General features: G+C 32.4%; 1 protein-coding gene and 1 long non-coding RNA gene across 2 annotated transcripts in view; both read right to left on the minus strand.

The window, feature by feature from the left end:
• LOC139425796 (uncharacterized) overlaps positions 1-9,706 on the minus strand; it is a 32,166-nt gene extending 22,460 nt beyond the window's left edge. The window contains exons 1-4 of the mRNA XM_087162234.1: positions 9,377-9,706; positions 7,459-7,576; positions 2,466-2,590; positions 491-660 (exon numbers count right to left, since the gene is read on the minus strand). Of these exons, the coding sequence (XP_087018360.1) occupies positions 491-660; positions 2,466-2,590; positions 7,459-7,576; positions 9,377-9,630 (667 nt within the window). The 5' untranslated portion in view covers positions 9,631-9,706. The remainder of the gene's footprint in view (positions 1-490; positions 661-2,465; positions 2,591-7,458; positions 7,577-9,376) is intronic.
• A 2,093-nt stretch (positions 9,707-11,799) lies between these two features.
• LOC139425753 (uncharacterized) lies at positions 11,800-19,695 on the minus strand. Its single transcript, XR_011636902.2, has 4 exons — positions 19,650-19,695; positions 17,666-17,721; positions 14,950-15,025; positions 11,800-11,926 (listed from the first exon to the last, which is right to left on the minus strand). It is a non-coding gene; the product is annotated as an uncharacterized LOC139425753 (long non-coding RNA).

Genomic DNA, 19,695 nt, shown 5'->3' on the forward strand with positions numbered 1-19,695 from the left:
TATTGTTTATATTATTGTTTGTATTAAAATTGCTTTATATAAGTTTATAATGCTGATAACAAGGACTTCTGACACATTACAATCCTATCATAATCTCTCTATGTGATGTTGGTGCAGAAAAATTTTCAGCTAATCTCCAGGAAAACGACTTTCAGTTTGTTCGCGAAGCGAACAGAAATGTAATTGCCTAGCAATTATCGGGGGTCAGCGAACGGTAGCGAGCAGGAGGTGGAGCCCTCTAGTATATATATATATATATATATATATATATATATATATATATATATATATATATATATATATATATATATATATATATATATATATATATATATATATATATATATATATATATATATATATATATATATATATATATATTGTCTCATTGTCGAAACACAAAGTGACAGGAGAAAGTCACGAGTTAAATACATTGCTATAAGAAAAGAGGAACAAGTTTATATATATAAATATATATTTGTTCATTTACCCTTAAAAGTTTGTACAGTAGTCTCATTTGTCCCGATAGTCTTATTTATACTTCTATCAATAATAGTTCTATTGAAATTCGTCCAAAATGTTAGACCATGCTTTAATCCATAAGTCCTGCAAATTGCAGGTTCCCCTTCATTGTTGATAAATGGCACCCGGTTATAGAATCTTAAAGAGAATAAAAATATATTTTTTTATACATTAAGGTAAGAATGTAAAAAAAAAAGCACAGCACATATTATAAGTATCTGACGTTGTCACTGCAGATCAGAACTTATGTTGATCTGATTACTTCTGATTTACTTCTGATTACTTCAGATTTTGTAAAATGGCAAAAGTACGATTGCAATTTTTTAAGCTGTAAAGGGGTTCAACAGGGAGTAATAAACATTGGAGCTGCCCGGTTTGAGATTGGAAACTTCAAAAGTGTCCAGAGGTGGGTCAGAGCCTGTTTAATCACTTCAAACAAGTGCCCAAGTAACATATATAGAATTCAGAGCTTACGAAATGATGTTAATACAGTCACATTTCATTGACCTCTAAAGGTACCCGGTTGGTGGTTTCCAGCAGGCGAATTGTCTGACTACTTGGAACTCGTCTTAAAACAGTTGCACAAATAACGTACATAAAATTCATCTTTTATGAAATGACGTAAGTGTGATCACATGTTCTGTATTGTTGCCGCCAAAGATGCAGAAAGCGAAAGCCAGCGCGTCTCAAGGCTCATAACAGAGTATCGTCCTTACCTGTCTTTGTGTTCTTGGGGAGAGAAATTTCTAGCATGTATAATATGATGCAGCTCTAGCGTCCACGAACTCTTTCTTTAATAGATATAGCTTAAAATTCTTGTTTCAAAAAAGCAATCTGTGGTAAAGATTCGAGCAATAAAAATAATTCAACTAAATTTAGATGAAAGATATTGCTTTCCAGGGTCATAGCATTTCAGTTCCTTATTTTTTTCTTTCCTTTTTGTGCACTTTAAAAATTTATTTTAAATTCTTTAACTAGAGAGTAAGAAATATTCGTAGCGTCTAAAATAACTAAGTATATTTTCATATTAATTAATAAGGCTCCTTTTTTCAAGAATAACATAGCTATCAAGAATTTGGGTTCATTGTTTACATTGAACATGCACTTCTTGTGCTAAATCTAGCATCATTAGTTTTTTGCTAACGGTACTTAGTATTATGAAAACAATCTGGTCCGCTTATTGTGCCCAGCCATAAACAAAAGTTTAATAGGTATATTGAGCGATCGCCTTTTTTAAACCAGCATTTCAAGCTATGTTAATTTTGTAAATCCCACACATTTAGAGCTATTACCGAAATAAAATGTTTACTGGAAATAGTTATCAAGAGATACCAAAATGAAAACATATTAATAAAATAATCTATTTCAAGCGACGTAAAAAAATTTCACGTGCTTATAGTCGGGTTCTTGAAACTCGAGGATTTTTACCAGATTTTATAGGATAGCTGTAGGTGACGTCACGTGCGTGTATAAAAACTGATTGGCTTCAGAATCGACAAATGCCCCAATTTAAATACGATGACGTCACTTGCGGGTAACCAATTCTACTTAGTTAAAATAAAATGAGTTTCGGCCATATATAGCCAATGAAATAAACATGAAATTTTCAAATATTATGGACTCATAAGTTATTTCTTGTGATACGGTGCCGTTCAACTTCGTAATCGCACAACTTAATTGTACCTTCTGGGGTGGAACACGAATTTCATGCGTATAGAAATGTACAGCCAGAGGCTGAACTATATCACTCAGCTAAATGGGAAGCTAAGACAAAGGAAAAATGGTAAAAGCGACTTACAGCGCAATTACGCTGTACAGCATCGCTATTTTACAAATTTATAAGGAAAAATGTTCTTTGAATATTTTTCAAAAATGATCATTAAATAGTATTTCCATGGGTATTAATATTATTCAACATTTCCTACACTTAAAATTATCCTTACCTTGGCTCATAATAATTTAACAACAAATTTTTATCATTTTGTTTCCATATAAGGTTTTTAAATTCGTCAACTGTTCTTTTCCAACTATAGCAATCATCTTGACATACTGGATTGTCTTTAAAAACCTGAAAAATAAAGATCAAAATAATGTCATTTTTTTCTATTTGAAATTAATATAGCTTCTAACATTCTATGAATAGTTATGATATAGTATGATAATAGTTATTATAAAGTATGATATTTTTATTATGATATAGGTATGATATAAAATGAATAATGCCAGTTTATATCATGTTTTTTAACATGCTATGCGCACAATCCTTATGAATAAGATATGGATGGAATTAGATCTAAAAGAGGTGCTATGAACAATAGTTATGATATAAAATGAATAATACCAGTTTATATCATGCTTTTTAACATGCTATGCACACAAACCTTATGAATAATAAGATATGGATGGAATCAGATGTAAAGCAAATGTCATGAACAATTGGTCTACGAATCTTTTGGTGCTTGCTGCTTTTCTTTCTCATTTTTCTGGAAAATTATATTTATTTTATATAAATATCTCGAAGGATACTTATTATCTAGTGAGATTGTTCTGTAAATTAATGTATGGGATCAGTACAATTCGCGATCTAAACGAACTATAGGGAGCGTTGTTGTATGAGACTAATACCTGCGATTTCTATATGAACAGTCATTCAGTTACTCTAGAGACGTCGTTAATGTAGCACGTAGCATTGCAACGTTCCTTCTTTATTGTGGCTAATTAAATTTAAAAAAGAAAAATGCTTGATATTCTTTCTTATGCAAATGAAAACAAAATGGTATCTCTTTTTATTAGAGAAGGAATATCCAAAACACATCGGAAAAATATTTGTACATTAACAGAAAAAAATATGTATATTCTTATAAGAGTTAAAACCTAATGCCCGAGAAATAGTTTTACTAAATTTAATGATATAATATGAAAAGCCCATTTAAACTTTACATTCTATAGTTTTAAGAATCATATTACTTCAAAAATTAAAATGAACAAAAAGTATACATAAGCCTCATAATTTTATGAAATTTAATTTTGTAAACAAAGTTTTTTGACAGCAATTTTTATCAAAAAATTTCAAGTTTCAATAAAAATCATTATTTAGAAACTAAGAAACGTAAAATAAAGAATGCTGACGAAACATAAAAAAAAAACAATTCTTTATTGTCGCCATTTTTAGTGCTACAAAAATTCGTCTTTGGGATTTTCCAAAAACAAAACAAGATGCAATTTTATTTTTTCAGGACGAAAATATTTTACAGAAAAAACGAAAATGTACCAATTCCCACAACATAAAACTTTATCTTGGTAAACGTACATTTTGGAAATGTTATTTCATTTGGAATCTTATTTATCAGGGTTCATATGGCGATATGATTGTTTTGAATCTATGCTAAACTCTATATCGGCTAATTTTTCCACCGAAATCCGATTGACTATTTTGATTTTAAATAAAGTGTTTTATTTTATGAATTGTCGCAAAAATTTTAAGTGTAGATTAGCGGCACTTAAAAACCGCCAAATCTGTAGCGGCGGTGGCGTTAATACGTAAGTACCGAATTTTTATTCCATACTTTTCTGAATCATATTACTTCAAACATTGGAATATACAAGAAGTATACATAAACACATAATGTTATACTATTTAATTTTTCAAAAAATGTATTTTGAGAACAATTTTTATCAAAAAATTATAAACTAAAAAACGGATAATAAAGAATTCTTAGGATAAAAAAACGATTTTAAGAATTCTTTACATTGAAATAAAAACTTTCATATTGTTTATTTTTTTATTATTCTTACAGTTCTTAATCAGACGTAAAAAACCATTCTATAGAGAACCATCATCAAATGAAAAAAAAATATTTACAAGCAAATTTTTTATTGTAAAAATCATTGCACTTACCTGATTTATAATTCCCGGAGAATTCCAAAATGATAAGTTCCTTGTTTGAAAACTTTATTCTCAAATAATAGATACATAGTTTATCCCTTCATTACTTTTAGATAACATACTACACAGCAAAATTTTATAATTGATATTAATTTGAATATGTAGCTAAAAACAGAATAGCTGAATTCTAGTTGAACTTATTCTTTCAAAACTAAACAATACTTACCAAGAAAACGATTAAAATGAATTAAGAATCAGCACAAATGGCACTATTTCAAGTAACTTGGATAATTTTTTATTGTTGTTTTCCGAATTATATGGATACAGAAATATATACTATTCTATAACGAAGAAGAATATGCTATAACTATTACAATTCTGTATGTTCTGAATTCATATTTATTCACTGGAATGACGAAAGCAATGCTGATTTCACTTTAATTCGTAATGAATTGAAGACAGAAGAAATGCATTTTACCTTAATACACACATCTGTAACAGTACCTGATATCGGAAGTCATCAGTTGCAAGTTTGTTGATAATAGAAATTAAAAATTATTGAGGAATTTTTCTTCAAATGTTTGGCGTGTTCTGTTCCTGAAAGATTTACTAATATTCTGGAGATTTTTTACAAGTTCTTCGGCCTTTTCCTTAGGGAAATTTTGTTTCTTATTTGCTGCAAAAAAATGGCGTCTGATTCTGTCAATGATTTCGATGGAACTAAATGAAAACGTGATAAAAAGTATGTCTGATATTTACAGGCTCCCGCTAGACTGCGTACTCGAGCGTTGCGATCGCGAATTATGTGATATATCCTGCACTTTGGAAAATATAACGTGTAAAAATTTTTATCATTGATAAGGTTTGGATAGAATTGATTGTATACTAAATGTTTTACGAACTAATGCTTTGTATCGTATCACTATGAATACTTGAGATCTTTCTACTTCTCTCAATAAACGCTGGTTTGAGTTTTTCATAAATTTCATTATTTCATAATCCCGCAATTAAGCGATATATTATTCTAATACAAAATATTATTGCAGAATACATTAAGCGAAGATTAAATTTCACAAGACTTACGAGGGATAAAGTCTTGGAGAAGCTAGCTGTAAAAAAAGGGACAAATGCTGAATGACACTCTTGGTTTCTGACAGTTTTTTCCTTCCAAAAAACAGCGTAGATTATTTTCTTAAATTTAGGTATACAAGAATCATGCGATTTTGTGGTATATTATAAAGTATTATTATCGCTTTATACCATGCATTGATTAATTCCGTAAAAAAAATTGTGAATTATTGCGTACAAATATCTCATGAATTATAAAATTCGCACAAATCGTAAGGTTTTGCAGGGATTATCTGTAAGCAGTGGTCAGAAGTAGCACACTACTTAATTACTACTTGATTAATTCCGCGAAAAATTATATGAATAAATAGGTAGGAATATCATATGAATTATAAAATTCTCACAAATCGTAAGGTTTTGCAGGGATTATCTGTGATCAGTGGTCAGAAGTAGCACGCTACTTAATTACTACTTGATTAATTCCGTAAAAAATTATATGAATAATTATGTAGGAATATCATATGAATTATAAAATTCACACAAAGCGTAAGGTTTTGGAGGGATTATCTGCGAGCAGTGGTGGGAAGAAGAGCACTAAGTAGTGAAACTACTGTAGTCGTTACCTTTTTTCGTAGTTTGTAGTGTAGTGTGGTACTTTTTTTAAAAAAAAGAAGTGTGCTATACAAAAAAAGCAGTTTGTAGTGATTCCTAGCAATTACTTTTTACGTTACTTTAGTATACGAACAGTGTTTTAACACAACTAATTTTTCGAATTTGATGAATACAAATCTTCGCGGTCTGTCAAACGATGCATTTTTGAATGCTCCTGTGACTGTGCGTTAACAGGAAATGCGTATTTAGAGTGACGTATCACTAATATTTGAGCTAGCATAATTTATCACTTTGGTCACTCTTTCGCACGCTAATGTGCAGTCGTAAAACAGTGATGTCACTTCGGAAGAATTAAACATATTTTCGACGTACATTATTTCTTAGAGGAAATAAAAGAGCATTTATATAACACTTACCGAAATTGCAAGTATTTATTAATTTTACAGCATTTCTTAAAATAAAAATTCGCTGTAAAGAAAGGCACAAGAAAATAAAGACTAAATTAACAAATTCGAAAAAAATGGTTTAGAATAACAAACTGGGTCATGCAACCACGAATAAACATTTCTGATTAATTCATCAGGTTTAAGTCAATTTTTTATTCCAAACCCTTTTGAACATAATGTGGAAATTAATTTCTCCAGCAAAACAAATAATGACTGTGATTTTTTAATGGAACTTACTCTCATTTGCGTTACATGAGGAGGAGCTCCATGAAAATCTTCCACGGTTGGCCTGACGTCAAGGGGAATCTAACCCATGACCCGTCTACCACTGAGGATATTTTACGTTAACACTGGGGCCAGTGAGAACCGGGTGCGGAATTCGTATAAACCAGTTATCGCTGAGATTTGAAACCGGTTTACCTCATTGGAAGGCTATATTATTCCTTGAGCCCCCACGTCTCAAAAATTCCTTTAAAGTAATTTTTAACTTGAATACCTTATTGTACTTCGTATCTGATTCATTTTATTTTTTAACAATATACATATAACAAGCCGTACTTTTCTTTTTTGTTTGCTCAAGTAAATTTAGTTGTTTTATATATTTATTTGTCTTTTTAGAGAAGCATCACAACAAAAGATAAAATAAAATAAAATAAAAAGTTACTTGTCCCCGGTGACTTTGAATTGGCAACTTTATCGCTAGTTCCGGCAAAATAGAAAAGTACCTATAAAACTTGTTTAAATATTTTATGCCACAAATTCGATATATTAGATCTGATGCAATCCAAAATTTTATAAGAATACTTTGTACTTCGCATCTGATACATAAAAGTTTTTGCATTGTAATTTCAATACTTTATACCTCATGCTTGATGTGCAATACAAATACATTTACAATAAAAAAAAAGCATGAATAAGACTTACACCCAAATATATGTTGTCGAAGTTGCAATAACTCTGATACTTGTTGCAAAACTCTTCCTCAGACTTGAAAAACTCACATTTATGTGGCTGTTCTTCGCAGACAATCTTTCTATTTCGTCTTCAAAGAAAGTCATGAATTACAAACATTAAACATTTACAATAAATTTAAGAGAATTATAATTTTAAGGTGGCAAGATTAAAACCAGAGAGAAAATTCGATGTTGATTATGTTTTACAGAGTGTTACGGAGGGTGCACACAAACATGGAAGCAACCCAACAGAGTTTCTGCATTCTAAAATTTGATTCTTAGGAGAGTAATGTAGTTTAAATTCCTTAACGTATGAGTGGTGTGATCGTTGGCACTATTATCAAAAATATAGAAAAAGGCGACAAAAGTCATGAACGTTCCTAATATAAGTTAAGAAAGTTAACGGCAGCTTATAATTTGAATTCCAGAAAATTGTCGATTCTCTCCTGACTTGTTGGGCAATTTACACTGCTTGTGATTTGCATATGCGATTCTTGCATATGCGTAGTATCAAAACATTCATGCTCGCGTGCATCGAATGCGGTGAGATAATTTTTCTTTAAGTTATATCCATATGATTTTCGGTTCCTCAGTGGACTGATCGTTAATACACGGTTTCCAACAGATCACCGAAGTCAAGCATCACTGTCTGCTCTCAGTGTGTGGGTAAGTGACAACTTTAATCAGCCTGCGAGGAGACCAAAGATGTGCGGTATTTCTCCTCGTTAAAAGTGCTCGACCGTAAAGTGCTCAACTTTGCGTGCTGGGAGAGTGCCATCTCCTCTGCAGAGGATCGAAATTGTGATTGTGTGTTTTTTGATCATCCTCAGGTGTGATTCTCATACCGTCACCCAAAGCCCATTGTACAATTTAGTGTGACGTACATAAGCTATAACTACTACCATCTGAACCATGGTGGCTGAGGGGATAAAGCGTTCGTCTACCGGTGTGGTGAGCCGGGTTCAAATCCCAGCGATAGCTGGTCGATACAAATTCCGCAACCGGCTCGCACTGATCACAGTGCCGATGTAAAATATCCTCTGTAGTTGACATATCATGGGTTAGAATTCCTTTGCCATCAGGATAACCGTGGGAGGTTTTCATGGTTCTCCTCTCCATGCAAGGTAAATGCGGGTTGAACCCATCAAAAAGTCCTCCACGAAAACAAAATTCTTCCAGTGTTTGATCCAGGATTTCCCTTGTCTTCTGGATTGGGTTCAAAATAACAAGGCTGAGGAATTGAACATTAGTAGTCGTAAACCCGAAATTGGGTCGGCTGTTCAACGACGGTGATAAAATAAAATAAACTGCAACCAACTGGCTTTCGTCCCATGATGGACAGAGGACTCGGTTCCCAATAGACCACTCTCAGTCAGTGAGCGAATGGTGACCACTTTGATCAGACAGCCGAGAAACCAAGGTTGCGCTGAATCAGTCCACGTTAAATTGTTCTAACGTAATGAGCTCGACTTCGCTAGCAGTTCATTGGGGCAACCATATCGAAGAGTCAGCCATTTTGCAGCAAATAAGAATTGCGATGGCATGTCTTTGCAACATCCCCATGCATGCCTCTCAGACCGTCGCTTATAGCCCATTTTGCAGCGTTAGTGTCACGTAAATAACGTGCTACAATAGCTGTCTGATTTTGCTCAATCGAAATGCTTGATAGAAGAATACGATTTTGGTTCTAACAACGAGCTGCTGTTACACGTAGACAATTGGCTGCTCCTCTATGGGTAAGGATATTGGGTCACAATCCGTATCTGCCAGCCATTTCCGGGATTCACATCCGGGTCATTTCATTGCAAGGATAAATTACGAAATCAGGAGACAATTAACAATAATTTACTCTGTTATGCTAGCCGTTTATACATACAAAGATTACTTACCGATTTGCATCACATAGAGTGATTGCAGGACGGTCTATGTATAATGGCCTCTCCCTCATTTGAATTGAAGTAGTTTCGTAAGCAAGATATTGCGATGCAAAGTGATAAGTAAAATAGAGAAATCCCATTGAATTCAAAACGAATATCATTAGTTTTATCCATTTTTCTTTCATGGACTTCGACGTTGCGACATCTGCTACTGAAGAAATGAACGACCTCTTAAATATCCGTACTGCAGACGATGTTTCCTCCATCTCAGTGTTCAATTTCTTACCTTTGGGACTTTCAAATGGCCGAAGACTATTATTTCTTTTCTGAAATTTTTTTTTTCAAATTCAATTTAAAATGTGGAGTAAAAGTGTTTTATAGTTTTAAAGTGGTACATAAACCTTGAGTGCATGTTGGTTAAATCGGAAATGTGAACAGTTAGCGTCATTTTAAAAATGGAAGTACAATAATGGAATGGATAGTTTCCAAATGGCATAAGCATTTTTAAAAATGTTGTGTAAAATGTGTAAAATGTTGAACAGTTTGGAAATTAAAGAAGTTTGCGTATTCAGTAATAGTGAAAATTCCGAAATGGTCAACATTTTTAGTGGTATACAATGAACGATTCCGAAAAGAAAAGAAAAAAAGAGTATCCGAAAAATATTCCCTAAAGTAAATATCAAATACATAATCACGGATAACATACGGAATAGTGCACCATGTCAAGTGATATTTTACATGAAAATGCAATAAAGCAATGACAAAAACGATGATGACAAAAATTCTCATGAACACGAGATGACGTGATCATTGGCAATGCATGATAGACCAAAAAGGAAAAATTATATTTCTTAAGTATAATTTTAAAAATTGGCCACTTCCGGAATTTGAACCACTGACCTTTGGGACTTGCAATTTGTTTCTTCATACCACTTAACCCTACCGGTTCACCTGAGTGCCAGACTCATAAGAAGCTTTTAAGTAATTTCTGCGGTTTCTCGAGTGAGCCATATTATGCCCAATTGTGAGCCCCTTAATTTGTCTATAGTTATTTCCTTTGGTATGGTACTATATTATGCTACACTATAATAACAAAAATTAATATTAAGAGGAAATATGGGGCTATATATATATATATACAACAACAAACAAATTCCTTACAAAACAAATAAACAAATTCTTATGCTATTGACAAGGTCAAAAAGTGCTATGGAACTATAAACTTAATGTCTTGGAACAATAAATTCCACACCTCCGTTAAGTAGGTTCAGGATCTTAAATATTTAGGAATCTCGGTAACAATCCGAGAGTTTATTGTCAGACCTGCATTAATGTCACTGGGGGTCATTCCTCATATTATATCCTCCACCTGAGCAGTACTTTTATTATATAGCGTTTCTGACTGTAATGCCAATTACCTCATGATTGAGGGTATCTTTGCAATGTCAATTATCTCACGAGTAATTGTCTTCATAATGCCAATTGCCTCATGAGACATTATCTTTGCAATGTCAATTATCTCACGAGTAATTGTCTTCATAATGCCGATTGCCTCGTGAGACATTATCTTTGCAATGTCAATTATCTCACGAGTAATTGTCTTCATAATGCCAATTGCCTCATGAGACATTATCTTTGTAATGCCAATTATAATCATCTATCATCTTTTCATCGCCATTATCTTTTTCACTCTTTGATGTATTTTATACAAAATTTCATTTGGTTTGGTTTACTTATTATAGAGTTATCTCTAATAGTGTGTTTCTTAGCTTCTGGTTATAAGTGCAGCACATCTTATAATTAATTAAGGGTAGATTTATATGGAGGCCTTATTTTAGTGGTCTAATTTTACTTTTAAAATTCCGAGTCTACGGTAGCCAGAAAAATGAAACGATATAAAAATTCGATATTTGGTGCGATCTGATTAAAAAGCCAGTGAACTCATTCTCAATAACTTTAAAAACTGATTACAAAGTTCGTAAATAGTTGGTGCTGCTTACCCAGAAAAAAAATAAAACAATGTTTTTCAAACAACAATTATTTGCTGCAACAACATATTGCAACCTTAAGACAAAACAGAAAAAGAGAAAAAAATTACTCAATTGGCGTGACCAGACTTAGGACAGAAAACTGCAAATTAAGTAACTTCGTAATTTTCTGTAACTGTAACTTTTTTTGTAAACTAAGAGGATAATCGAGGGTATATACTTCTACTTTTTCCCGTTTTTTCTTTATATGATTTTTCAAACAGATTGGATTTTTTAGGACATTTTATATGTTAGTTACAATAGAAATGTATCAAATATCTATAAAATAGAGTCATGCCTTGGATAAACTTATGAAAATGCATCAATGCTGTATAAAATTATTTCTTACAGATAAATGGGACAGTGAAATTATAAAAAAAAAAGAAACAGAGGATACATTATTTACCTTTTTTGAATGGGTGAGTGTATAAAGTAAAATTAAGTAGATTCTGACTACTAAATCAGCCGACTGGAGAATAGATATACCAGTCCATAGCCCGAGGTAGCCACCTATATTGCTTGCTACTTCAAGATCCTGTTGAAAATGAAAATATCCATTATAACAAAGCTCTGATGACTTCACATTTAGATTACTTTTTATGTAATTTACGTTATATTTTTGTTAAATGCTTTGAATTATGAATTTGATTTCTTTTTGTCAGCTGGCAATAATTTTTATTGATTTTCATCGGTTTTTCATGAATTCTACTGATTTTTTTCAATGTAATTTTTTTCGATATCGGTAATATTGTGCTGCAAGACTCCAGTTATATGGCGTTTGTCATTAAGTTAACACGTTTTTTTTGTCAGAAAATTCTCACGTCATTGCAGAGTTTTATATAGCCGTAACCAACCACTCAATGGGGATAAGTTCAATTCACTGTATCAGCTATCGTAACTTCTTAGTTAAAAATGATTAAAAAATATTAGTTGATGGTCAGAATTGACAGTAACATCAAAAAAAAAGATGGTTTTTGAGGGGACATTAAGTTGGAAACCGTTCAAATATGATGGCTCATGATGGATTGATTTTCTTGGGCGATCAAACAAAACCATCAATCCATGTTGGTCCAACATTAATTTGTTGTGTTTCCAAGCATGGGGTAATGATGATGTGGTACAGGTACTGTGGTGATTACGGTAAATTTACCACGACTGAATACTGTAAAGAGTTGACCACGAGCATAAACATTTTGCCTCACAATACTGAATGAAGTTATTTTTTATTTTTATGTGATGAACTACTAAAAATATGTTTTGCTTGAATTAATAACGTTATAGAATCGAGAAGGGAAACATATAATAATAAATTTAAAAAAAAAAAAGAAATTGTTTGAACACATTTGTGTCGGTATAAGTCTTTTAGTTTTGTGCATTATTTCGTAGCGATTTGTTGATTATTTTCATTTTTTACCCCGTACGAGGAACGGGTTAAAATATGTTTCTCTAACAATCATTTTTAACGATTATAACGGGTTTTCATATCATGACCAAGCTTATTTTTTATTCTTTATCAGCTTATAAACACCAAAAACAAACAATTAGACAAAGTTTTGTTCCTGGACTACGAATATGACTTTCAGACGTAAAACGAAATTTCAGATTACTGATGATTATTAATGATAATGTAAATTTCATTCCTCCCATTTAATATAGCAACCGGCATTGAACAGCAGACCCAATTCTAAGTTTAAGACTATAATGTTCAATTCCATTGCCGTGAAATTTCGAACTCAACCCATAAGACACAGGAACTTCTGGATCAAGCATTGGAACAAACTAGCTTTCCTGGAGGACTTTTTGATGACACTAAGCAGCATTTGCGCTCACATGGAGAGGTAATAACTACGCAAACCTTCAAAGTAAAGTCAATATTTTCTAAATAAGTATTCTTTCTTTAGTTATAAGTTCACAATTGTCCTCATATACTTTCATATTAAAGACAGAGTTCCACCGAAAGAAGATTGCTCATTTAGGGTTCCATACCCGGAAAAAAATTGGGAGCCACTGATGAAGAGATATGAGATCTCGGCTTTATACTCAAAGTTACAAAACCGATAACCTATTTCCGAATCATATATTTATATTTAATTAAACGGAACTATTATTCAAACATTTACATGTAAGTAGAAATAACGCAATGTAGAAATTGCATCCTCGACAATATTTCTTGACATATGCATCTTATTTAAGAGGAACATGACAGATTACAACACCTGCATTAAAATTTTCTTTTGAAAAACAGGATGTTCTGCCAAGTTTGTGTAATAAGATACATTGTAACATCTCACGCATTATTCAGTTTCTGGCTTTGTAAGCATGTATTGCGTCTTCATTGCTTTTGCAATCATACATTCCATATCATTCTCTTTCTTTATCATGTTCTTTATCATGTTCTTCACCTTCTATCTTTATCTTCTATCTCCTTCTTTCTTTATCATGTTCTTCACCTTCTATCTTTATCTCCTATCTCCTTTTTTTATCATGTTCCTCACCTTCTATCTTTATCTTCTATGTCATTCTTTCTTTATCATGTTCTTCACCTTCTATCTTTATCTTCTATCTGCTTCTTTTTTAATCATGTTCTTCACTATTTTTGTCATGAAAAGTACTGAATTCCCCTACTTTGATGGAAATAAGGAAGTATTTAAAGATAATATAATCTGCTGAAAATTTCTCGTGATAAATGATCATGAGTCATCAACGGTCGAACCCACCTAATATCGACTCCGAATTCCAGTCTAGACTCGAGAGTTTTATCATGAGCTGAAAATTTCTCATGCTAAATAATAGTGAGTCATCAATGATCGAGCCCACCTAATACCGACTCGGAATTCAAGTACAGACATGAGAGATTTTATCACGAGCTGAAAATTTCAGATGCTAAATAATCGTGAATCATCAATGACCGAGCCCACATATTCCCGACTCGGAATCTCAGGTCATACACGAGATATTTTCTTGTGAGCTTAAAATTTCTCATGTTAAATAATCGTGAGTCATAAATGACCGAGTCCACTTGATTCTGACTTGGAATCTGAGGCCGGACATGGGAGATTTCTCCTTGAGCTGAAACTGTTTCATGATAAATAATTATCAGTGATAAATGATCGAGACCACCTAATCCTGACTCTAAATCCTATTCCAGACACAAGAAATTTCAGCATGAACAGAAAAATTATCACGAAAAATAATCATGCGTCATCAATGACAGAGCCCATGAAATCTTGAGTCTGAATCCCAGGCCGGACGCGAGAGAATTTATGATGGGCTGAAAGTTTCTTACGATAAATAATCTGTCATCAGTGAATGTGTGATTCCGATCAGAATCCTAGGTCAGACCACGAGATGGGAATGAACCAGTCAAATCTCTAGAATCTAGCTCTTTATGTCAAATTTACTCACTTATTGGCAGCTAAGTTGGGGGACTATTTCATTTCAATACAATGGGCAAATTATGCGCAGCGGAGTATACTGCGGATGGAAATGCGACTTACTACGTGCGGGATAACTACCACTGATTAAAGAAAACAGAAAGCATAAAAGTTTATGATGTACTTGTATTCTGGGAACTGACGTCACTTTCGTCAACAGGAATTGATTGAATGTAATCGTCAGAGATACGTTGTTCTGCCTGCAATTAAACATTGAATAAATTAAACATTGTTATTGCAGTTTTAAATTTTATGTAAAAAAAAAACAGTTTTCACTTTATGATTAAAGTTTACATAACTGTCATATGAATATACATGATGTATCGTAATGATTTCTGTAAAATACATAAGATTAGGTACAGCGAAACGTAATAATTTGAAGTAAAAAGATGACAAAAGTGGTTGAACGTTTATATCAATGCTAATTTCCATAATTTCTACTGATAGTCTTAACTAAAGTCTTGTAAACTCGCAGACTCTACCAATATTTTTGAAAATAGTTCATAAGCTTGTAAGCCCTTCATGGACCAATTCATATTTTTTGAATGAACATCAAATAATGAAGAAAACAAAAAAAAATATATTGGGAGGCCCCTAAATTTACATTCAAGCAAGAGGAAAAACAACCAGATTGTTATTAAAATCTGTCAAATTAGCGTTGTGAAAGGCAGCTGAACAGAAAATTAAAACTGGCTTGATTGCAAGCTGTAACTTAAAGGTCTTTCAAAAAATCATTTTTGAACCCCACCCTGTTTCCTCTGTCAAATAAACAAGCATTGTTTACTGCACAAAGTTAAAAAAAGAAAAATAATTTTCACGTACTTAAATATTCTTAAAACATTTTTCCGACCAAATTTTATGTTTCGAAATCAGACACGAAACGTAATTTTCTAAGAATTAGCCTCAATTTTATTAAACATATTCGAATTCTTGACCATTTAAGAAGGAAGACGTATCAAAAAAATGTGGTCCTAATAGCTTAGGAAGCAAAGTGATCAATATTTTGGGCCTCTTTAAGTGAAATTCATTTTTTTTCCAATTTCATCATATCTCTGAATTTGTTTTCGGAAATTAAATAACTTTTCGACTGGGATAGTCTGGTTGGTAGGCCGTTGGTAACATGTCCAAAACGTCATGACATCTAGCCCAGTGTAGTAAACGGTGACTGGGGCACATTAAATCTATCGGTCACTAAGTTCTCCATGTACCCCATAACAAATGAAAGTCTCTGGGGGTACTGAATCGGAGATTTATCGTTCTCTGGTTCAGGTCAAAATTACGATCTGTGAATGAACGAATGATGTATGAATGGGACCACACTATCAGTGGCCCCCATCCCCCCCAAGCTCTTGGGCGCATTCTTGAGCAAATTCTAAATTCCCCCCAAACTATTCGTTTTATTTAGTGTAAAAATTCCCCCTCCCAAGCTTTAAGTGGGCGCATACCTCCCCCCCTGGTGGGGGCTCCTGCACACTATAAACGGCCTCTGACGTATGTGTGGCTGAAGTCGTATTCTTGGCCATAAAATGGAGACACTGAAAAAGAAGAAACGCACCCTTTTTTTAAGTTCACTTGGTTTCACCAAACAGGCTCGCTGATATTGGCAAGTGACATAAGAAACAACAAAAACAAATAAGCTTGTCTTAAAATTATACTATCGGATTATCCTTGAATTATAATTTTAAAAAAATTAAATAAATTTTTAACCATGCAATTTTAAACTGCGAAATCCAAAATTTGCAAAAAATCGGCCATAAATTAATGAGAAATGAAAATTGAAACAAAAACGACTTTTTTAATAATTTGTGAGATAGACTTTTTTAATAGAGTGAAGCAATATCGTTGGAATCAAACTTTCGATCACTCTCCTTCTTATTGGAACCGTATTAATTTAATCATCTGCGCATAATTATCTGCACACATATTATAGTAGATTTAAAATTGCTAGATTTAATAGATTGTATTTTAGTAGATTTTGAAAGTCCCTATTATCATCAACACTGCATCTTGGTACTTGAAAACCCAGGTACTAGATCAACAGTTAATAAATTAATTCGCAGTACTGCCTCTTCAATTTGGAGTGTAAAAATTTCAAAAGTATTTTTTTCTTTGCTTAAATATTGATTTAAAAGCTTCTTTAAAACAAGATGTGTATATATTTTGATCTTCACTCTTAAGAAGGATTTTGAAAAAATATGTTTAAAGCGACAATTACGAAATACGCTGTAAATTAATTTAAATATTAGTAATTTAAATTATTAAAGTTAAGAATCACATAAAACTGTCATACAAAGTAATTACCTTGCGTTATTTTTTTATAATGAGTTGAATAATTTTGCGTAATTTTTATTTCCTTATCTATTTACACTGAAAAGCTGATTAAAAAGTTTACTTGTTTGAATGCATTCAGAATATAGATTTTTAAGACTCAACAACCGGATGCTGTGTGAAATTCAAACTATATTACATATTAAGTATAAAAATATGAAACAATAATGATATTTAATGATAAACATAGGGAAAAATTAAATGAAAGAAAATAAAGATGAACTATCAATAGTGTGTTTTAGTGTTCGTAAAATTCATATTTACTTAAAGATCAGAGTAAACCCTTTGGGAGGGTTGAATATGTTCAGAGTTTTCGAATTATGAAGAAAATGACTGTAAAAATAAAATTTATATTCTTCCTGCTCAGTACAAACTATAGATTGACGGTCTGTTTTGATGGTTCTAATTTTATTATGTTTATGATAAAATTGATTATGGTTATGATGATATTGCTGACAAACCTTTCATTCCTGAAAATATTTCATTTATTAGGTAGCTTGAAAAAAACTTACTTGCAAAAAATTGATTCCAGACCACCAGGCAGCAAATCAAATTTCGAAGAACGACACTGAAATTGAAAAAATTCATTTAAACATTGCAAAAAGACAATGAGAAAATTAAGAATAACACCTTTTTGCCAAACATTTCATGCAATCAATGTGACTAATAGCCTCTTAAGGTCTGGTTTCTTAGGGCAAGCGCCTTATCTGGGCGTCAGCGGGACGTCAACGTCCCGCTGACGCCAACAAAATACTGGTTTGTTAGCTCAAGGCTTGGTTTCTTAGAACTAGCGCCCTATCTGGGCGTCAGCGGAAAGTTGACGTAGAGCTGACGCCAAAAAAATACTTTTTTGTTAGCTCAGCGTGAGCAGTCGGTCCAACGCAGACATTATCTCTCATTGCGCATGCCTTAATAACGTAAGCAAATATTTATTTTGAATTTGTATTGATTTTGTTATTGTCGACCAGTGTTTTAGGAAGCAAATAATGACTTTGTCCAAGAAAAAACACATTATGGCTGAGCTAAATGAAGAGTGCTATGTTTAATGAGGAAGCTATGTTTGATGTCAAAATCAAAATCTGGGCTGATTTCAATGTGCTGTTGGATGTTGTCCGCCATTGCTTCTGTGGTTAACGTCACGTTGTAATCCAACTGCAGTTGAGTTGGACGGCAATTGTAGTTCAAGATGAGCGTTCGATGACGTATACTATCAAACTCACAAATGAACCAATCAGAGGTTAGCGCTGATTTCCAGCTGACGGCGTCCTGTCCTAAGAAACCAGGCCTTTAGATGCATATTTTAGAATATTTGTTACTGTTGAAATAAAATAAGTATGCTCATAATAGTTCGTGAATAAATAATTAAGTGCTTGCACTTAAACAATATCTGTCGGAACACTGTTGAAGAAAGCAGTGTTAAGAAGCATAGCAAGGCAGTGTTTAGATAACACCATGGACGATAACACTTAATGACGATCTAGTCTGATGTCATCATGTCTGACGTCATGTCTGACGTCATCTAATTCAATTGGGTTAGTTGATACAATAGATTTGAATAGTTGACTCTCTACGTTTTATAATTTCGTGTCTCTATGTCATAGTCTTTCTGGCTTACTTCTGTATCATTATATTTATAAAAGAGACGAATAATATTTTTCTATAATTTATAGTTTAAAAGTTGTGTATTTTTATAGCTCTATTTTAATAACATTTCTTAAATCAAAACTGAATTACGTGGATTTCGGTGTACATTTTGAAATTTCCTTAAACAGATCATTTTTGGGGAAACAAATTTAGGAAACATTTTTTCCACATTATTTTAATCCTAAATTACTGCGCTATTGTTCGTAAAAAGGGTATCTGAATTATTTTATTGTATGAACTAATCTACACTATTATTTAATCGAATAGCATTTATACACTATCGATAAGCAAAAGCGATTAACCGTATTTATTTTTCTATTAGTTCAAAAATATTATTATTACATGTCACTCATATAAATACGTATTTTATTCTACAGAAATATAAATTTCAGAAGGACAAAAAATTGAGATATTAACTCCACTTTTGTTTTCAGCAACGCACGGCATCTTCAAAGAATTATTATCTAAGCACTTTATAGAACTAAAGTAAAATAAATAATCAAACGATTGCAGCGAACAACACTATTCCATTAAATTTATAAAAGAAAACGATTAACAATCTAACTAGTCGTTCAACTTTTTATTGCAGCGTGGCAAAAATCTTTCAGTTTTGGAGGATTTTCAAAGTAAATGTAAATAAATAAACAATCGCCTTTCTCACTTGCTCTACTAATATTGCAGCCAGTTCACAATGTAATGGATTACGATTACCTTTGGTTGTTATGTTATTCTCAATCTTTTTAAATTCGATTCTCTATCGCTTTAAGTGCCCAAACCCTCCACTATTTTATGCGTAGCAATACAAATATTTTTAAATAAATCAAATTATTTTATTTGCATTTAATAACATACCGTTATTTGGCCTTTATTTAATATTTCCACTTCATATGTTCTCTCA

This window comes from Parasteatoda tepidariorum, chromosome 4, assembly GCF_982258835.1.
Source record: "Parasteatoda tepidariorum strain Cologne lab strain chromosome 4, Ptep-v5.0, whole genome shotgun sequence".
Classification (NCBI taxonomy): Eukaryota; Metazoa; Arthropoda; class Arachnida; order Araneae; family Theridiidae; genus Parasteatoda; species Parasteatoda tepidariorum.